This window comes from Physeter macrocephalus, chromosome 5 (assembly GCF_002837175.3).
Source record: "Physeter macrocephalus isolate SW-GA chromosome 5, ASM283717v5, whole genome shotgun sequence".
In the NCBI taxonomy this organism is placed as follows: Eukaryota; Metazoa; Chordata; class Mammalia; order Artiodactyla; family Physeteridae; genus Physeter; species Physeter macrocephalus.
The window spans coordinates 7,763,177-7,782,692 of NC_041218.1; the positions used below are offsets into that span (position 1 = coordinate 7,763,177).

Here is a 19,516-nt window from a genome sequence, read left to right on the forward strand (position 1 = left end):
CTCTTTTACCTCGATTACTTCTTTAAAATTGAAATTGGCATTGAGGTAACTGTTGCATCACTTGCAATTATAGAAATAATAGAGATACCGTGTATATTTTGCCCAGTTTTCCTCAAAGGAAACATTTGGCAAAACTACTGTAGAATGTCACGATCAGGATACTGAGATGGATACAATTCACTGACGGTACTCGGACTTTGTACGCGCGCGCACGCGCGCGCGTGTGTGTGTGTGTGTGTGTTTGTGTAGTTAACTCTATATAACTGGATCACCTGTGCAGGCTGTATATTCACCACCACAGTCAGATACTGAACAAATCCAACTGTAAGAATCCCTCGTGTTGCCCTTTTGTATCCACAACCCCTCTGGCCTCTCTTTACCCCTCCCTCGCACCCCTGTCGCCAGCTGCCGGCAACCGCTAATCTGTCCTCTATTTCTAAAATTCTGTCACTTCAAAAATGTCACGTACATGGAATCATTAGGTGTGCAACCTTTTGGGATTGGATTGTCCCTCAGAATAATTCCCTGGAGATTTATCCAAGTGGTTTTGTGTATCAATAGTTTGCTCCTTTCTACTACTGAGCAGTATTCCACGGTATGGAGATACTGCTTGTATTATTTTCCAGTGGAGCTGTATTCTTTTCTCTTTTGCCTTTCTGAGTAATGACCGTGTCCACGTCAACCCCAGACACCATCTGCCTGCAGAAGGAGTGCGGGTAGAGGTGGGAGGACGGAGGGTTCCCACAGGTAGTGTTCAGTTTCTGACATGTGCCACGGGGCCATGCATCCACGGAATACTCTGGAACGTGTCCAGAACAGAAGTCTTACTTTTTATCCCCTGGTTCCCAAACCACTTCTCTCCCAATGTCATTCTCAGTAAATAGTACCACCATGTACCCAGTTACCCAGGCCAAAATCTTGGGGAGCCATCTTTTATCTTTTTTTCACCTACCACCCAATCTATCACCAAATACTGTGGGCTCTTCCTTCAACATATTCAGTATATTCCTTTTCCAAATGCTTCTCCACTGCTGCCACGGTAACTGTTTTGGCGCAAGACAAACTGTTTGGGCCCATCTCTCATCTGGGCTCTACAGCTGGAGTTCTGCTGCTCTCCTAAGTCCCTCCTGCTCTTTCCCATCCGCCCCCGCGGTAGCTAGCACAGCACCCAGCAGCTGGAATGATGCTAACAGCCCAGTCGGACCCAAGCCACGTGCTTCTCCCCACCTCACCTCCGCAACGGTCTTCAAGCTGCTGTCTAGCTGCTGGCTGAGGCTCTAGCTTCGTCGGTCTGTCCTGTCATCATCGTGGTCCAGCCACCCCAGCTTTCTTGCTGTTCCTCGAACAAGCCGAGCACGTGCCTCCACCTCAGCCTCCCAGCCTGTGCATCGCCCTCCACGCTTCCTGGGACACTTCCCCTCCCGCTGTCCACACACTGCTGCCCTCACTGCATTTAGGCCTCTGCTGAAACGCCACCTCCCCCTACCTTCTCCGAGAGGATTTCCCCGAATCCTCCTTTATTTTTCTTCACAGCACTTACCACTAGCTAACATCATATTACACAATTATTTTCTCAGTCTTTGTCCATGCCCACTGGAACACATGCTTCATAAAGGCAAGGGCTTTTTCTGTTTTATTCATTGTTTCATCGCTATCGCTTGGCATATACAAACGTTCAATATACTTTTGAGTGAATTTCCCCAAGTTCCTTTACTCATAGCTTGTAAGCCATCAAGGACTAAGCAAAGCAGGTCATAGAGTTTTCCTGTGACATAGAGACAGTACCTACCCTTCCAGCCAACATGGGGAAGAGAAGCTACTTCTTAATCGCAGGAGAATTTGGTGACAGGCAGCATGGTAGGCTGCGTCAATGCCCCCTCCCCCAGCCCCCTCTCCCTCCCCGTCACTTGCTGTGTCTCCGACTGAAGAAGCAGGAGTTTATTTCTCTTCTTGACTCTGGATTTGGTCAAATGGCTTAATTCGGACAACGGCATGCTAGTGGGAGTGACAAGACCAAAAGCTTGAGAAGTGCCCACCCGGATGGGCTGCTGTCTGTGTCTCTGCCACTGGCCTGAGATGACTATGCCCGTGGAACCCTGCAGTCCCGGGAGGAAGATGACAGGTGTATCACAGATCCCTCAACTCTTAACTGACCTGCTTATCAGTGAGAAAAAGTGATTGTCGGAACTGTTCGTTATCTGGCACTTCTTTTTGGGGTCAATAGCTACCTGGTAGAATAAGTAAAAGCAAGGCTTTACTTTTAAGCCCAAGAAGACTATGAGAAAAGATACACAGAGGGAGCGAGAAGAGCCGAGCTTCGGCCCAGAGAGCAGGCAGTGTGCTTACAGAGGGTGAGGAGAGGACTGAGGTTGAGAGCTCCTGCCCAGCTTCCCGATGCGGGGCTCCGGGAGGAGCCTGCCACGTAGGGGGCCCTGCACCAGCCTGGGGCAACCTGGCCTCGTCAGGAGAGGGGAGAAGAGTGAGCAGATGTGTCTCTGGCTCTCTCCAGCCTCTCCCTTGTGAGGGGTAAACCCTGAGATGAAGCCCATGACTCCACCACGGGGCTGCCGTGGGGAGGCTGCCATGGGGAGGGGGGAGGACATGACAGAGACTCAGGGCTCTGTCCCCTCCAGTGAGGGACAAAGGGAGTGATAGCAGATGCTCTCTGGGAGCACTGCTGCAGTCAAGGAGGGACTCGACGTTCATCAACCTCAGGTCTTAGCATCCAAGGCCAGACAAGCACCCAGGGACCAGGTGGACACAGGACACTGGGCTGGGGGCCAGCAGACGGCAGATCTTTCACTCTCAAGGAAGGACCAGCAACGATCCGGGTCCCTCCCTGAGACGATGTTAAAAAGAACGTTTAAGCGACAACACCTCGCTGCCCACCCCCTTCTACGTTCCACACACCCACACACACGTTTACGGAAGGAAGCAGGGGACGGGGAGGGCCCCTCGAGAGACTGAGCATCTTCGTCCAGGAGGGACAGAGCACCACAGAAGGGACTGCTGAGACGGCAAGTCAGACTCAGCTGACAGCCAGGCCAGACACCGTGGACCTGCCCTTGCTATCCTAGAGGAACATCAGCTCACCGCAGACAAATGAAGACACTGCATTTTCTCTGCACGTCCAAGCTGTTCCATGCATGACAATGTGCAGCTCTGTTATAACCATAGCAACCTCCAATTTGGTCTCCCTGCAGCCTCTCACTCACTTCCTGTTATGTATTTTCCACTCTGCAGATGGTGTCATCTTTCTAAAATGTCGATCTGATCAGGTTATTCTCCTGATTAAAAAAAAAAGTCCTTCCGTGACCCCCTTTAGCCCCCAAGACCACATTAAAACCTTAGCATGACTTGGGACGGAATCCAGTAATATGGCGACGTCTCTGCATTCACCTCGGACTCTAAAGACGGCTGACAGTGACCCCCTGAGCTCTGCACTTTCTTCTGGCCTGGGGAGCACGCAGGGTAGGCGTGCAGGACAAGCCAGAACTGCTGCGGAGTTAGTGCTCCTGGCAGCAGCCCGGAGCCGGACCGGGTGGGGAGGAGGAGGAGCGATGCCCTGGCTTCCGCCTGCTCGGCGCTAGCTCCCACAGTCCCCCTGGTCCTGAGCTCTGCTTGCCCGCAACGGGAGTGGCCCGATCATGGTCCATTCCTTCCCTGTTTCACTTCTCCACTCCCCTACTAGTATTTCCTGGGGTCCTTTCTTAGATGAGCTGGTATTCACGTCCTCATCCCCTTGCCACTACTCCACCGAGGGGCTCCTCCTCTCCTGGAACAGGGGCCGGACCTCTGACCTCACGAGCTCCTCCTGGGAGAACCCAAGACATGACAGGTGACCGTACAATTCATCAGCACACTGGGACACGTTTCCAGGGTGAATGTGGGCGTTGCTAACGATACAAACTTGTCCTGGCACGAGGAGGCAACTGGGCAAAGCAGGACATTTGCTCCTCCTTATAAAGCCTGTTTTGATCGGAACCCAGCTTACGGCTGCTGCATTTTGATCACCTGCTGCTTCTTACCCCAATTTCAACCCTCCTGAATGAAACTGGCCGTGGTTCCTGAAATTTCCCGCACAGCACATTGTGTTTTCAAAGATGGTCATAATACCGCGCAGCCCACGTGCTCCTTTGCAGTGTGACCTTGTCACCGAGCCATCAAGAGGCAGAGTCGGCTTCCCCTTTCCTGGAATCTGGGCTGCAGCCCAGATCTGGCCGGTAGCAGCTAGTAAAGAGATTGTGTGTGAGCTCTGAGGCTGGGTCTTAGAGGCCTCCAGCTTGCACCTTTGCTTTTTCAATGCTCCTTCGAAGAGACCAGCTGCCATGAAGGGAGGGAGCCCAGGCAGCCATGAGGTAGAGCCCAGGGTGGGGGCAGGGTGGGGGGGTGGGAGCGGGTGTAGGCGGTTGGCTTGGAGGGGAGAACTGGGGTCCCCCCCACCAGCTGACAGCCCCAGTGAAACTCCTGGCATGCCACGTGACTGAGGCCACTGTGGACCATCCAGTCATTCTTATGCCCCAGCTGAGACCACGTGAAACAGAAGAGCCATCCAGGCAGGCCACAGAATTGTGTGAAATAATTAAGTGTTGTTTAAGCCGCAGAGTGTTCGGTGGGTTGCTGAACAAAACAGAGAACTGAAAAATCCCTCCTCTCCTCCCCGTACCTTTGCCCGGATAAGTGTGACTTATCGCTCCGATCTCAGTTTCTATGTCGCTTTCCCTGGTGTGCCTTCCCTCATTTCCCAGACGGGGTTAAGTGCCCTTCCTTCTTGCTCCCAAAGACCCAGTATTTCCACCTTCCATTTATCCTGCCACCTGTCCTTCCACTTCGAATTGCCTTTTCATCCTTTGCTGCTCTCTTCCAGTTAGAACCTAAGCCCCTTTAAGAAACTGTGCCTGTCTTGGACACCACTGGTGTTCCAAGGACATATACAATGCCTGGCGCGTGACAAATGATGACTACATACTTGTTCAGTTATGACTTAATAAAAATAACTAATGTTTATTACACACATACTATGGGGCAGACCCCATGCTACCCGTTAAACACGTGTTATTTTGTTGAATCCTGTAAAGCAGGGACCTTTACTATTCCTGTTTTATACACGAGGAAACAGAATGCACAAGATGTTAAGCAACTTGCCAAAGTCATACTGTTTGTAAGTGACAGAGTAAGAATGCAAACCCACGTGTGTGATTGCAAAGGCTGTTCTTAACTGCAATCCTTACGTATCAATCAGGATGGGCTAGGTTGTGCCACAGTAAGAAATAGCCCTATAGTCTTGGTAGCTTAAGAAAGCAAAGGGTTTTTTCTTTCTGACGCTATAGATTCGTCATAAGTTGACAGGGTTCTCTGTACATTGTGGTCACCGAGGGATCCAGTTTGATGGAGCAACCACTGTCTTGAGGTTTGTCGGTCACCCTATCAAAGGGACAGAAGGACCCCAGAGGGTCTTGCATCAGCAGTTAAATGTTCTAGCCCAGAAACTGCACATGTTTTTTCTACTCATCACTTTTTTGGCTGGAAATACTCAGTGAGCAGTGTAATGTCGACCAGAGTATACCACCTCACCCATGAATGAACATAGTGGTATGTCATCTCCTGCGGTGTGGGGAGACTTTGCCAAAGTTCTGGAAAACCCTAGAATAAGGATTTCTTAACAACAGACCATAAGAGTCACACTTTAGATTATAATGGAAATCATACAGTGGCTACCAAAAGGTCGATCTTCTATCTCAGTTGCTTCGATAGTCGTAGTTTGGAAAAAAGCTCTGGGACCAACGTGACTTACAAACTATATTAAGTTCAAATGAATCAGCATTCACCTTTAATTTTACCACCCCAGACGTTGCCACGGACAAATAGCTCTGGTCAGTAAAGCAATGGTTACTCTGCATTAGTTAGTATGCAACTTCTTTCCAAGTACAGCTTCTCAAACTCATACAGAGGAATTAATACCTTTTTCCTATAGAAAAGTTATTAATACATACCTGTAATTAATTAGGTAATTAATTAAGGTAAGGTACTTCCTACAGGTCTACTTTATTATGATTTTGTATTACTATGCTGCACAGCCATAACACAAATAGTTATTTTGAAAAAAATAAAAAGAGGGCTCAGATTTTACTTTCTAAAAAGAAAAGTAAAATGAATACTGCCATCCTGAAAACAGAGGCTATCTGTTTCATAACACAGAATGTAAAGTGACAAGATGAGCAGCAGATACTGACATTCTTCTAAATTCATGTCTATAATACACCCATAATGGTGCATGACATCAAGGAACCCTAAATATAATTATCCTTTTAGTTCTCACACGGAACAGGAGAACCTTCTCAGCTTTAATATTGCATTTTCCACCTTTAAAAAAATTTTTATTTAAAACATATGTCCTGATATAAAGTTATCAGTCATAATTCTAGTTATTATGCTAAAATGTTATGTCACAGAAATATCCAAGTTTCCTGCTAATTGCATTGTACTCAAATTTTTAACCATGCTATTTTAAGTTTTGTCCTCTATAGACAATCATTACCTTATGCTGATGTTTTTACAAAATGAAGATTTTCAAGAAGATTCATAAAAAGAACTTTTTAAAAAAAACAAATGTAAGTTTCTGATAGCCTTTAGGTAATACCACTGAATTGGGTAACAAATGGCAAAACTCTAATGGAAAACCTGAATACTTCATCCAGATCAACAGGAATTAATGACATGGGACTGAATGAACTGATGAGTATGGTTTATAACTTTATGACTTTTCGGAAAATATATTAGCTTTAATTTTCACTTCAAAAAAAATCATAATCTTACTGTTTCAAGGGTTTTTAGGCTATATGTAATCTGGTCTCACTCAATCCAGAAAACTCCTCAAAGTACAGGACAAATTTCCATTTAGCTTTTGTTAAATACTCTCAATCTTGGAAAGTCCACTGCCTCAAAATAGTGGCCACTCATTTTTGAATAGCTTAGCTATTAGGAAGTTCTTTCTAATAGGAAACTGAAATTTTCCTCTCACTGGGCTACTTTGGTCCCACTGAGTAAGCCTCTACAAAGCCTAACCCTTCTTTCATGGAGCAGTCGTCAAATACTGAAAACGGATTCTTTCACTTCCCTTAAATCATATCTTTTTATTGGTATAAATATCCTCAGGTCTTTTGATTTTTCCTTTAGGGGTCCTTTATCTATCTGGTCTTCTTTAAAGATTAATATACATCTTATAATGAGGTGCCTAGGATCGGCCATGACATCCCAGCTGAGGTCTGACTGTACTTCCTTGCTATGGACACAATTCTCTTATTAAGGTAGTTCAGTACTGTATTTATTTTAAAAATCAGTCACCACATAATATTGGCTCATATCAAACTGTCCATAAAACCAACACCCTGAGTCTTTTTCCGTGATACCAGGAGTCTTCCATCTTCTACTTATGTGCTTTTTTTTCCTTTTGGTCTAAGTGCAGGAATTAAGTTTATCTCATTATATTGCATCTTATTATTATTATTATTATTATTATTATTATTTTTTTTTTTTTTTTGTGGTATGCGGGCCTCCCTCTGCTGTGGCCTCTCCCGTTGCGGAGCACAGGCTCCGGACGCGCAGGCCCAGTGGCCATGGCTCACGGGCCCAGCAGCTCCGCGGCATGTGGGATCCTCCCAGACCGGGGCGCGAACCCGGTTCCCCTGCATCAGCAGGCGGACGCGCAACCACTGCGCCACCAGGGAAGCCCAACATCTTATTATTTTTATCCTATCTTTCTAGCCTGTCAAGATGCTTTTGAAGTGCTTTGTATCATCCAGCTTATTAAACCATCCCTCTCAGCTTTGTGTCGTTTGCAAACTTAATAAACATTCTATTTGTGTCTTTATCCAAGGCGTTGATAGAATTGTTGGAAAAACGTGAGTAATACAGAAGACCTGCCTCAGGTTTCCAGTTGACTTAAAGATTCTCTTGAAAGATTATTAAATCTGTTGCTGAAAATCACACATATAAAGTCTATGACATCACTCAGCTAGTAAATGATGGACATAACTAGGTCTGGTGATATCTCTACTTTGTGAAGCTTTGCTCATTGCTAGGGATCCCGACTTCCTTCCTGGCTTGGAGGATTCAGAAACATGGCAACTCATTTCAAAATTCTGATGTTGGGTGACAGCGATCACCGTTTTATTTCTAGAATATATTTCCTCTGTTCCCTTTAGAAGTCACACTTGTCATTGACTAGGCATCCTTCTTTCATTCTTTTTATGTGTCCTTTTTCAAGCAGTGTTCATCAAAGAGCTCCATGTGGAGTCCTACTATTTATTTAGATCCACCTCCTTTTCCTTCTTTTATGCGGTCAGTTTCTGATTAGCAGCCGACTCAGCTAACCAACATCCTGGGGGCATGGATCGCTGGGGGTGTCAAAACCTTACTGGTTTATACTGGATATCCCTCTGAAGTTCAATCCGTCTTTCCAGGTGGATATGTACAGAGCTGGTGAATGCATATTGGTTCTTTCTCACTGAAGTGTATGCCAATTTCAGAGGGAAATTTTAAAGTGCTTCTCCTCTGTCCTGCTTCTACTAAATGACCAAGCTTTTAAGGAACATTGGCTGGAGGAGGTGGCCAGTGATCAGCCTCGCCAGACACCCACATGTCTTTTGTGGTCCTCACTGTGACTCCTTTGATTGTATTAACAGAATTTATCTTCAGAGTATCAGATCTCTTCCTTGCTTCTTCGTCTTTCCGAAAGACGCAGGTGTTACCAGGAAGCAATGGCTAGCTCTTGGTGTCACACATCTGTTTCAAATGCCACCTCTACCAATGACTAGGGGGGACGTTAAGCCAGTGGTTCTCCGCTGGTGGTGACTCTGCCCTTGGGGAGAACAGTTGGCAACATCTAGAGACAGCTGTGATTGTCACAACTTGGGTTGCTACTTGCATCCAGTTGGTAGAGGGCGGGGGTGGGGCACTGCTAAACACCCTACAATGCACAAGTCAACCACCACAACAAAGGATTATGTATCTGACCCCAAACTGCAATAGCGCTGCTGTTGGGAAACCTGCTTTAAGAAAATAACCTTTCTGAGCCTTGGTTCCGTTTCCTGTACAATGAGGGTAACAGTGGTCCAGGGCAGTGTGGTGAGGACAGGCAGCACTGTACTTAGAACACACACTGGAATGACTGGCACAGAGCCAGCATCAGAAAACGGTAATTAGGGCTTCCCTGGTGGCGCAGTGGCTGGGAGTCCGCCTGCCGATGCAGGGGACACGGGTTCGTGCCCCGGTCCGGGAGGATCCCACATGCCGCGGAGCGGCTGGGCCCGTGGGCCATGGCCGCTGAGCCTGCGCTCCACAGCGGGAGAGGCCACAACAGTGAGAGGCCCGTGTACCGCAAAAACAAAACAAAAAACAGTAATTATTTTGTTAATTATTACCAGGCATTACATTGGTTATTCCTAAGATGTTATTAACCGAATACTAAAAAGGTAGTTCATTTACTCCACAAATATTTTTTTGAGCACCTTCTATACGCTAGGCACTGATCTGGCTGATGCAAATAGATTAGTTAAAAGGAAAAATAGACAACACACTCCAACTACAGGAAGCTAACAGCCTGCAAGTAGGCACTATGTTCCCATTTTGTAACTGAGAGAACCCAGGCCCTGTGAGGTTCAAGTAATGTACGCAAGGGTTCAACACTGATAAGGGGCAGAGCCTGGATTCAAACACCACCAGATGCTACAGACCGAGGTGTCTGTAATTTGTGTCTCCCCAAATTAATATGTTGAAATCTTAACCCCCAATGTGATGACATCAGGGGATGGATCTGGGATTAGATGATGAGGGTGGAGCCCTCTCGAATGAGATTAGTGCCCCTCTGAGAAGAAACAGGAGAGAGCTTGCTTCTCTCTATGTCACGTGAGGATACAATGAGAAAACGGCTGTCTGCAAACTAGGAAGTGGGCCCTCACCAGACACCCGATCTGCTGGTACCTTGATCTCGAACTTCTCAGCCTTCAGAACTGTGAGAAATAAATGTCTGTTGCTTAAGCCACCTAGTCTGAGCTGACTGAGACACCAGCTTTGCCTGATTCCAAAGCCTACATGCTTTCTACTCCATTATTATCAGACACCTGCTCTTAGGAAAACCAGATTGCAAGGTGTGTGGGAATGGCAGGTCTCACTTCTGTGCTCATTTTTATTTATTGTCTTAGCATCATCATCCATACCCTCTCATTCTGTAGGATATGCTTTTTGTTTCTTTTCCCTTCTACTCTTTATTAATTTAACAAATATTTATTGAGCACTTGCTCCTTGTTAGGATACAGTGGAGCTGAGACACACTGCCTTCGTCTGCACAGAGCTCCAGGGCTGGTGTGGATGAGAGTCCGTCTCAGCTACAAGTCTCGTGTGGGACCTGCAGCATCACCTTAACTTACCCTCAGGTGCACGAGGCCATGAGGCCACCTCCATGTCGGGACTGCGGATGTCCTTACAGGTATTTGCGTTTATTTTTGTACCTCATCACATGTACAGTTAGCTTATTTGCACGGCAAAATTTTCCTTTGGTGAACAGAAAACTCTGGGTGTAGCATTCATACATCTGAAGTTCATGTTATGCTTTTAGCTTGACACAGATTTCTAGCACAGTAAATACTTAGTTATTATAGCGGATTTGCCTTTCCAATGTTATTTGTTCGTGATCTTGAAGGTCCATGCCTCGTTGCATACTGTAATTTTGCTGAAGTACCAATTTAATCACCTGACGTGAAATGCTGATGAACAAGAGAGTGTTACTCATAGTGAGGGAACCTGGCAATCACCCAACATTCCTGTCAACCTTGACTTTGTGAGTTTCACTAAAGAAATAAAGTCCATTGTTTCAAGTATGTTCATGGTGGCTGTTACTTTAGGAATATCATAGTGCAGTGTCTTTAGGAATATCAGTGTCATAGAGTAGGGTTTGTTTTGATGGAATCATTACAACCCTGAAGGAATACTTAAAATTTCCAGTTCTTCTTCACTGAACTGTGGAAGGCATGTGGCAGCATGTGGGTGCTCACCAACATCTCAGGGTCCGTGCCTTACGGACGCCTAAGCCTCTACTCCACTAACATACTGGCATATGTAGATAAATTATAATGGCATCACTCGACTTTCCGCTGCATTCCTTCTGGACCTTGACCCTTAACGACAAGTTCTGTTGATCTGTGTAACCATGGACTCTCATCAGAGAGACGCAGCTTCAAAACTCTACTTTACCACATACTAGTTGAGTAACTGTGGCATACTGACCATCCTCAGCTTTAGTTTCCTCCTCTGTAAAATGAGGATAATAATCATAGGTCTTGCTTAACGGGATTGTTGTGACATTAAGTTGTCACATTTACACACGTAAGACTTTTAGCACAATGCCTAAAACGGCAGGTGACCCGTGAGTCTGGGCCCTCTTTCCTTTTCCACTTCCACCCCACCGACTGAGCTATTGCCCCTCCTTCCCGCCTTTTTGCTGAGGATGTGGCCCTTTCCCATGGGGCCTTACCTACAACTCTGTTTGCCCCCTGTCTTGCCTGGTGTCTTCCTGGTTCTAAGTCCTGGAATACTTTTTGCTCTTGGCCACTCTCTGACATGGCATATAGGGCTTACCCCTCAACTGGCCAACCTCTGCTACCCAAATCTCCTTCTTCTGCCTTTCTCTTTCATTCCTGAGTCAACCATCACACAGGTTACAGCACAGTAGTCAGGACCAGAGACCCCGCTATCTGACTGCCCGGGTCCAAGTTTTGATGCCACCACTTCAACTGGTGGCCTTGGGTATGTTATTTAACCTCTTGGTGCCTCAGTTTTCTCATTTGTAAAATGGAGATGATCATATTGACTATCTCATGGAATTGCTAGGAAGAGTAAATGAGTTCATGTATCTGAAGTGCTTAAAATGGAGCTTGGCCCATAGAAAGTCCTATATAAGTGTGTATTACTGTTATTTACTATTATAGGCTGGGTCCCCTGTTCTCTTCATTATCTGCTAGCTCCTCCACCCCCCCCCCATCTTTTAAAGTGAGTGCTTTTAACGATTAATAACATTCTGATCACAAATTCACCTCCTCCTTGGCGGCACATTACCCACCATCTGACTAGTTCCACTTTGGGTTCACGATGTATGTCCTCTTAGAAAAAAAATTCATTGGCTTTACATTAATCATTTTAAAATGCTTAGCCAATCACATCCCTATTTAATCTAGATAGCACTGATGTGTAGTAAAGAGAAGGGCCAGGGTGGCTCTTAAATGAACAGATTCCAGATCAAGAAGCCAGGAGCAGATACTCGGTTTCATATGTGTTTTAGTCTGTCACACACCACATAACATGGGTTTCATCACCATCATTGACTTAGAGGCCTCCACCACCAATCACAATGTATTTCAAAGGCGAATTAGCTTTAGAAAATTATGTAAGCAATTTACCCCAAATTCTTACCTATAACTTTTCCTAGAAAGAGCGACTTGGGAGAATTGAACAGAGTGTCAGATGAACTTGGCAGATGGTAACTCACAGAAGGATAATGATCCAGCTGCAGGAAGAAAAAGAGAGACACTTTTAGAAGAATGTCACCATCCTGCACTGGACTCAGATCTCCCAGGGGGGATGACCTCATTCTTTGAACCTCAGTTTCTGGATCTTATTTCATCACTGCTGACTCTGAAATACCAGCCTGAGAAAGTGGGAAGTCCATCCCTTCCTTTGCTGGGGTTATTGGAAAAACAAATTGAGCTTGGCAAGTGAAGACCCTTATGAATTGTTCTCCAGCTTACGCACATTTTCTGTGGATAATTTATCTGCGGGATTAAGATCCTTGCTCATTTTAACAGAGTGAAACCTGCTTGATCGAATCCCTAGTATTGACCTCTGAGATAGAAAATGCTACATCTATAGCGATGGATTTTCTTTAGGATCGTCTTACTGTACTGTTTTCTTCACCGTTTGGGTCTATCAACTTGCACACAAATATTGATCTTCAGAATATATACATGTTCAAATATGAATATGAATATGTTAATATATATGGATATGTATTTCAAATGCTGAGATTCAGGTTCACAGTTTTCTTGCTTATCAAAACAAGGGTGATTTCTCCTTCCTGCCACGGGGCAGGGACATCAGAGCCTGGAGGGGACAAAGACACCTGTGCTGTAGCAGAGCTGTCTTTTCAGAGTGGAGCTGAGTTGGCAGCAGAGGGAGGAGAAAATGAAGCAGGTGGGACTAGCTTGCAGGTAATGCCTGTTGTAGCAGTGCACACTTCTGATTACACTTTCCACGTAAAAGTGCAAGTGGTGGTGTCCCAGAATCACAGGGCTTCTCTTGTCCTTTGTGTCCCTAAGTGGCTTTTCTTGCCTTAGCTGAATTTTTACAACCCAAACATTCTGGTTGTGTTTCCCCAACTGTGAGCTCCTAGAACTTTCTGTGCTTCTGTGTACCCACATGTGAAAAGCCTCTCTTGTAACCTTTCATTTTTCTGAAATGAGTTTAATACCTGCTCAGGTGAGCATAAGGCAAGGTGTGGGTCAGGAGGAAACACTGCATCCCTAACTGGCAGGGCCTTCCCGTGGGAACTGCACCAGGAAGCTACTTGCTGAAGGCAGTAGCACAGACTCCAGAAACTAGATCCACTCCCGGGTCTTGGCTCCTGAGGGGCCAAGATGGGCAAAGCTGCAGGAAGGAGACCTGCTTCCGGGAAGGAGAGGGTGGCTGGAAGTGCGCGGGGAGGGAGCTAAACTCACTTGTCAAGAGGAGAATGAGTTACTTTGAGGAATGATGGCTAATTATTAATGACCGCCTACACCGGAATTTTGAGACTGCTTACTAGAAACCTCGAGGTTATTGTTTCTCAAGGTTAAGAGTCAAAGAATCATCAAGTCTCAGAAATTTTGGGAGTTTTGACCTGCAGAATGGGTACTGTAAGTCTTTTTGTGCATGGGTGAGTATCTGGTAGCACTGTGATAAAAGTCCAAAACACATGATTAAAGCAATCAGCGGCGTGTTCGACTATAATTTTGAAAAGCTTTCTACAATTTCAAATGCATCTTTAACAAAACACTTATTTTGGCCAGAGAGTCTTAAACATTTTACTACTTTATTGTATTTTCTCTGGAGCAAAGGCAACTATTTCTGCTGCTAAATATTAACTAGCTGCTTTGGCGCCATCTGGTGGCACACGTGCATAACTGCTGCGGTCCCTCCATCCACTCCTACTCCCTGTTGTCAAAAGGCTTCCTGAAAGTGCCGATATATCAATAATTAGTAAGCTACCCTACTATGCTTCAGTGATGATCTCCCCCAAACACTTCTCATTTAATCTGTTTTGTTAAATAACTTAAAAATGGATACGAAGAATATATGTTCATTTTAGAGAAAATAATAGATTTGCAGACAAAAATTTAATGTTAATTTTTTGTCTATTCTTTTGATGTTTTACAAAAATTGGATGGCACCCAGCTACACATATTGTTTTGCATTTGCATTTACTTTTCATCACTTAACAATGTAATAGGAGACTCTTTCTGTGTCAATACACATACAACTAAATCATCCCTTGCAATGAATGATGGGTATTCCATTTTATGGATATATGGTACCCAATTTAAAAAATATATCAAATTTCTCTGCTTAGACTTTTATATTTCTTGTATCTTTGGGCCCAGGACAGTGCTGAGCACATAGCAGCTCCTCAATAAAAATGTGCTGACATTCGTTCCTGCAACTCTTCCAGCAGCGGACACAGGTGAAATCAGTGCTCAGAGGTGGCCTGATTCACACAACAGAATTACCCTTCTTTTCCTGAACTGTTTCTAGGGACCCAGACCAGACAGAGTTGGCTTTTGGGCACATTGTATATTATCTTTACTGAGCTCATGTAAAATAAAATTCCTAGTTTGTCTCCATAGGTTACTTTCAGTTCTTCCCCTTCCTTCATATGTGCAGTTGGTGACTTGAACCAAAAGCTAAAATTTACATTTATTTATACTAAATTTATTTCTTTTGTTTTGAAGCATAATAACAGCCTACTCAAAAATTTTTGAATCTTGATTCTGTCATCAGTGATTCTGCCGGGTTTTGATTTATCTATAAATATCACAAACATGCCAAGTCTTCATTCATTAATGAAGTCACTAATGAAAAAATGTTGGACAGGAATCTAAGTGGGCAATGATCTATAATTCTAATACAAATTACTTGTTCAGTTAGGGAAAATCTTTTGGAACAACTGACATAGAAAATATGACAAATGCTGAAGATACACAGGAAGGCTTTAACGTTCACAAAGATCAAACTCTCGTGTCTGCGGTAATTCTGTAATAAAAGAGGAAAGCAGGAGGACAGCTACGAGGAAAGAAGAGTCTGGCTGACTTTTTCCTTCTCTCTCTCTCTCACACTCCCTCCTGCCTTGTGCTGAGGAGGAGGGAGGCAGGTGGGGTTGCGGGAACAGGAGGAGGTGAAGTGGAGGGCACGGCAGGAAAGGCAAGAGCAGCTCGGGGGCCTTGAAGACGTGGCTCCGTGAAGGATCCCGGACTCTCTGGGGTGACGAGCCACGGGATGCGGGCGCCCTCTAGAGGCTGAAAAAGGCAAGGACCTAGATTCTCCCCTCACAGCCTGGGGCGCCGGGGCAACCAGCCCTGCCAGCACCTGAGCATCAGCTCAGTGATACTAATTTTGGATGTCTGGCCTCCAGAACCATAAGATAATAAATCGGCGTTACCCTAAACTTGTGGTAAGTTGTTACAGCAGCAGTAGAAAACGAATACAGGAAATTTTAAAAAAAGAGCCGTGCCACCAAAACCATGACTGAACATCACCTTCTCCCAGCTCGGTTCTCAAATAATAGCTCTAGCCCTACTCCACTCTTCCTGCCTCCCAGACGAAGGTTGCAAAGCTGCCCGATTCCGGAATTGCCCCCGCTTTTTAGAGCACCCAATCCTGCTTTCTGGAATCCTCCCAACACAAGCCCCATCCTCTTCCCGTCTCTCGCCCAGTGATATCCCCGCCCAGTGATATCCCCATCGTGGTCCCTGGTATGTGACTCTCTTTGCGCCAGTAATCCATTCATTGCCTCCTGGCTCCAGTTCACCCTTCAATATCTGCTCTATGATAAACACGAATTCCTTTAATCTCCTTTAAAATGAGCAGGATGTTAAACTTTCTCAGCCCTGGAGGGAAGAAGGGGCTTCTGGAAATTTCCAGTGCTGGCTTGGGGGCGGGGAGGTAGTAGAGGTTCGGCCTAGGGTGTGAGGTCTGCCCAAGCCACAGGCCCAGAGCAGGATGCCTCCGTGAGCCTATGGCCTGGTGACCCTCCGTCTCCCCTGGAAACCAGAGCCCCTGGGCAGCCCTGCGTGGCCTGTGTGCTCTGAAGCCCCCTGCCCCCAGCTCCCCAGCCCCACCCCCACACACGCTGGGTCCCCACCTGCACTCCAGACAGTGGCCTTGTGCTGGCCCAGCAACCCCAGACCAGTTCCAGCCCCGCCAAACCAGAACTTCTCTGCTCTCTGTGGCGGGGCACGGCTTTTCCCATGACGTCTGAAGCCCCCATGCTGGTCCTCCTGTGGGTCTCCTCCCTCAGCCCTGGATGCTTCTAGCAAACTCTACAGGGCTTTCCTTACATCTTGGAGGTTTCCTTTATTGCAGTTAATTCTTGTATCAGGAGCCTAGTGAGTTCTAAGCAGTTTCTATCGAATCCTGTTCTTCTTAATGGTTGTTTCATTCTTTTAACGGTTATACCCTCTCCCCTTCCTTCCTGTCTCAGAAGCAATGCCTTCCCAAGGCTCTTCCTCTGCTTCTGTGCATTTTAGACTCTTTCCGTTTGATTTCCTAGAAGCCAGTGCTCAAATGAGAATTTCTTCAGTCAGGGGTGTCAAAAAAATCAAAGAAGTTGTGTAGCAAGTCCAGGCTGCAGTGCAAGCTTCCTGTCACTTAGACCTTAAGCACAGCGTATCCCACGGTATCCTGCATGTCTCTGAATATCTAGTTAATCACTTTTAAAAGTGTAAAGATGGGAGGGACCTTCAAGATGGCGGAAGAGTAAGCCGTGGAGATCACCTTCCTCCCCACAGATACGTCAGAAATACATCTACACGTGGAACTGCTCCTACAGAACACCTACTGAACGCTGGCAGAAGACCTCAGACCTCCCCAAAGGCAAGAAACTCCCCACGTACCTGGTTAGGGCAAAAGAAAAAAGAATAAACAGAAACAAAGGAATAGGGACGGGCCCTGCACCCGTGGGAGGGAGCTGTGAAGGAGGAAAGATGTCCACACACTAGGAGCCCCTTTGCGGTTGGAGACGGGGGGAGGGCGGGGGCGGAGGGGGGAGCTTCGGAGCCTCGGAGGAGAGCGCAGCCACAGGGGTGCGGAGGGCAAAGCGGAGAGATTCCCGCACAGAGGATCGGTGCCGACCGGCACTCACCAGCCCGAGAGGCTCGTCTGCTCACCCGCCGGGGCGGGCGGGGGCTGGGAGCTGAGGCTCGGGCTTCAGTCGGATCGGATCGCAGGGAGAGGACTGGGGTTGGCGGCGTGAACACAGCCTGCAGGCGCGAGCCGCGGTTACCAGCGCAGACCCCAGAGACGGGCATGAGACGCTAAGGCCGCTGCTGCCGCCACCAAGAAGCCTGTGTGCGAGCACAGGTCACCCTCCACACCTCCCCTCGCGGGAGCCTGTGCAGCCCGCCACTGCCAGGGTCCCGGGATCCAGGGACAGCTTCCCCGGGAGAACGCACGGCGCGCCTCCGGCTGGTGCAACGTCACGCCGGCCTCTGCCGCCGCAGGCTCGCCCCGCACTCAGTACTCCGTGCACTCCCTCCCCCCGGCCTGAGTGAGCCAGAGCCCCCGAATCAGCTGCTCCTTTAACCCTGTCCTGTCTGGGCGGGGAACAGATGCCCTCAGGCGACCTACACGCCTTGGCGGGGCCAAATCCAAAGCTGAACCCCGGGAGCTGTGCGAACGAAGAAGAGAAAGGGAAATCTCTCCCAGCAGCCTCAGGAGCAGCGGATTAAATCTCCGCAGTCAACTTGATGTACCTGCATCTCTAGAATCCCTGAATAGACAACGAATCATCCCAAATTGAGGAGGTGGACTTTGAGAGCAACTGTAGACTTGGGGTTTGCTTTCTGCACCTAATTTGTTTCTGGTTTTATATTTATCTTAGTTTAGTATTTAGAGCTTATTATCATTGGTAGATTTGTTTATTGATTTGGTTGCTCTCTTCCTTTTTTTTTATACATATATATTTTTTTCCTTTTTCTCTTTTTGTGAGTGTGTATGTGTGTGCTTCTTTGTGTGATTTTTGTCTGTATAACTTTGCTTTTACCATTTGTACTAGGGTTCTTTTTTTTTCTTTTTTAGTATAGTTTTAAGTGCTTGTTATCATTGGTGGATTTGTTTTTTGGTTTGGGTGCTCTCTTCTTTCTTTCTTTTTAAATTACTTTTTATTTTTAATAATTAAAAAAATTTTTCTATTTTAATAACTTTAATTAATTATTTTTTCTTTCTTTCTTTCTTTTTTTTCCTCCTGTTTCTTCTGGGCCGTGTGGTTGACAGGGTCTTGGTGCTCTGCCCGGGTGTCAGGGCTGAGCCTCTGAGGTGGGAGAGCCGAGTACAGGACACTGGTCCACCAGACACCTCCCAGCTCCATGTAATAACAAATGGCGAAAACTCACACTCTTGCACTGCTGGTGGGAATGTAAATTGATACAGCCACTATGGAGAACAGTATGGAGGTTCCTTAAAAAACTACAAATAGAACTACCATACGACCCAGCAATCCCACTACTGGGCATATACCCTGAGAAAACCATAATTCAAAAAGAGTCATGTACCACAATGTTCATTGCAGCTCTATTTACAGTAGCCAGGACATAGAAGCAACCTAAGTGTCCATGGACAGATGAATGGATAAAGAAGATGTGGCGCATATATACAATGGAATATTACGCAGCCATGAAAAGAAACGTAATTGAGTTATTTGTAGTGAATTGGATGGACCTAGAGTCTGTCATACAGAGTGAAGTAAGTCAGAAAGATAAAAACAAATACTGTATGCTAACACATATATATGGAATCTAAAAAAAAAAAGGTTCTGAAGAACCTAGGGGCAGGACAGGAATAAAGACACAGACGTAGAGAATGGACTTGAGGATACGGGGAGGGGAAGGGGAAGCTGGGACGAAGTGAGAGAGTGGCACGGACATATATACACTACCAAATGTAAAATAGATAGCTAGTGGGAAGCAGCCGCGTAGCACAGGGAGGTCAGCTTGGTGCTTTGTGTCCACCTAGAGGGGTGGGATAGGAAGGGTGGGAGGGAGGGAGACGCAAGAGGGAGGAGATATGGGGACATATGTATATGTATAACTGATTCACTTTGTTATAAAGCAGAAACTAACACACCATTGTAAAGCAATTTTACTCCAATAAAGATGTTAAAAAAACTCTTATACCAAAACCCTATGTTTAAGGCACTATGTGATTTCTGTCTCCTGTT

At 46.1% G+C, this 19,516-nt stretch overlaps 1 protein-coding gene across 1 annotated transcript in view; it reads right to left on the reverse strand.

The window, feature by feature from the left end:
• The window catches only part of CNTNAP2 (contactin associated protein 2), a 1,485,958-nt gene that overhangs the window by 122,400 nt on the left and 1,344,042 nt on the right, over nt 1-19,516 (reverse strand). The window contains exon 21 of the mRNA XM_055084701.1: nt 12,466-12,559. Coding sequence (XP_054940676.1) covers nt 12,466-12,559 — 94 coding nt within the window. The remainder of the gene's footprint in view (nt 1-12,465; nt 12,560-19,516) is intronic.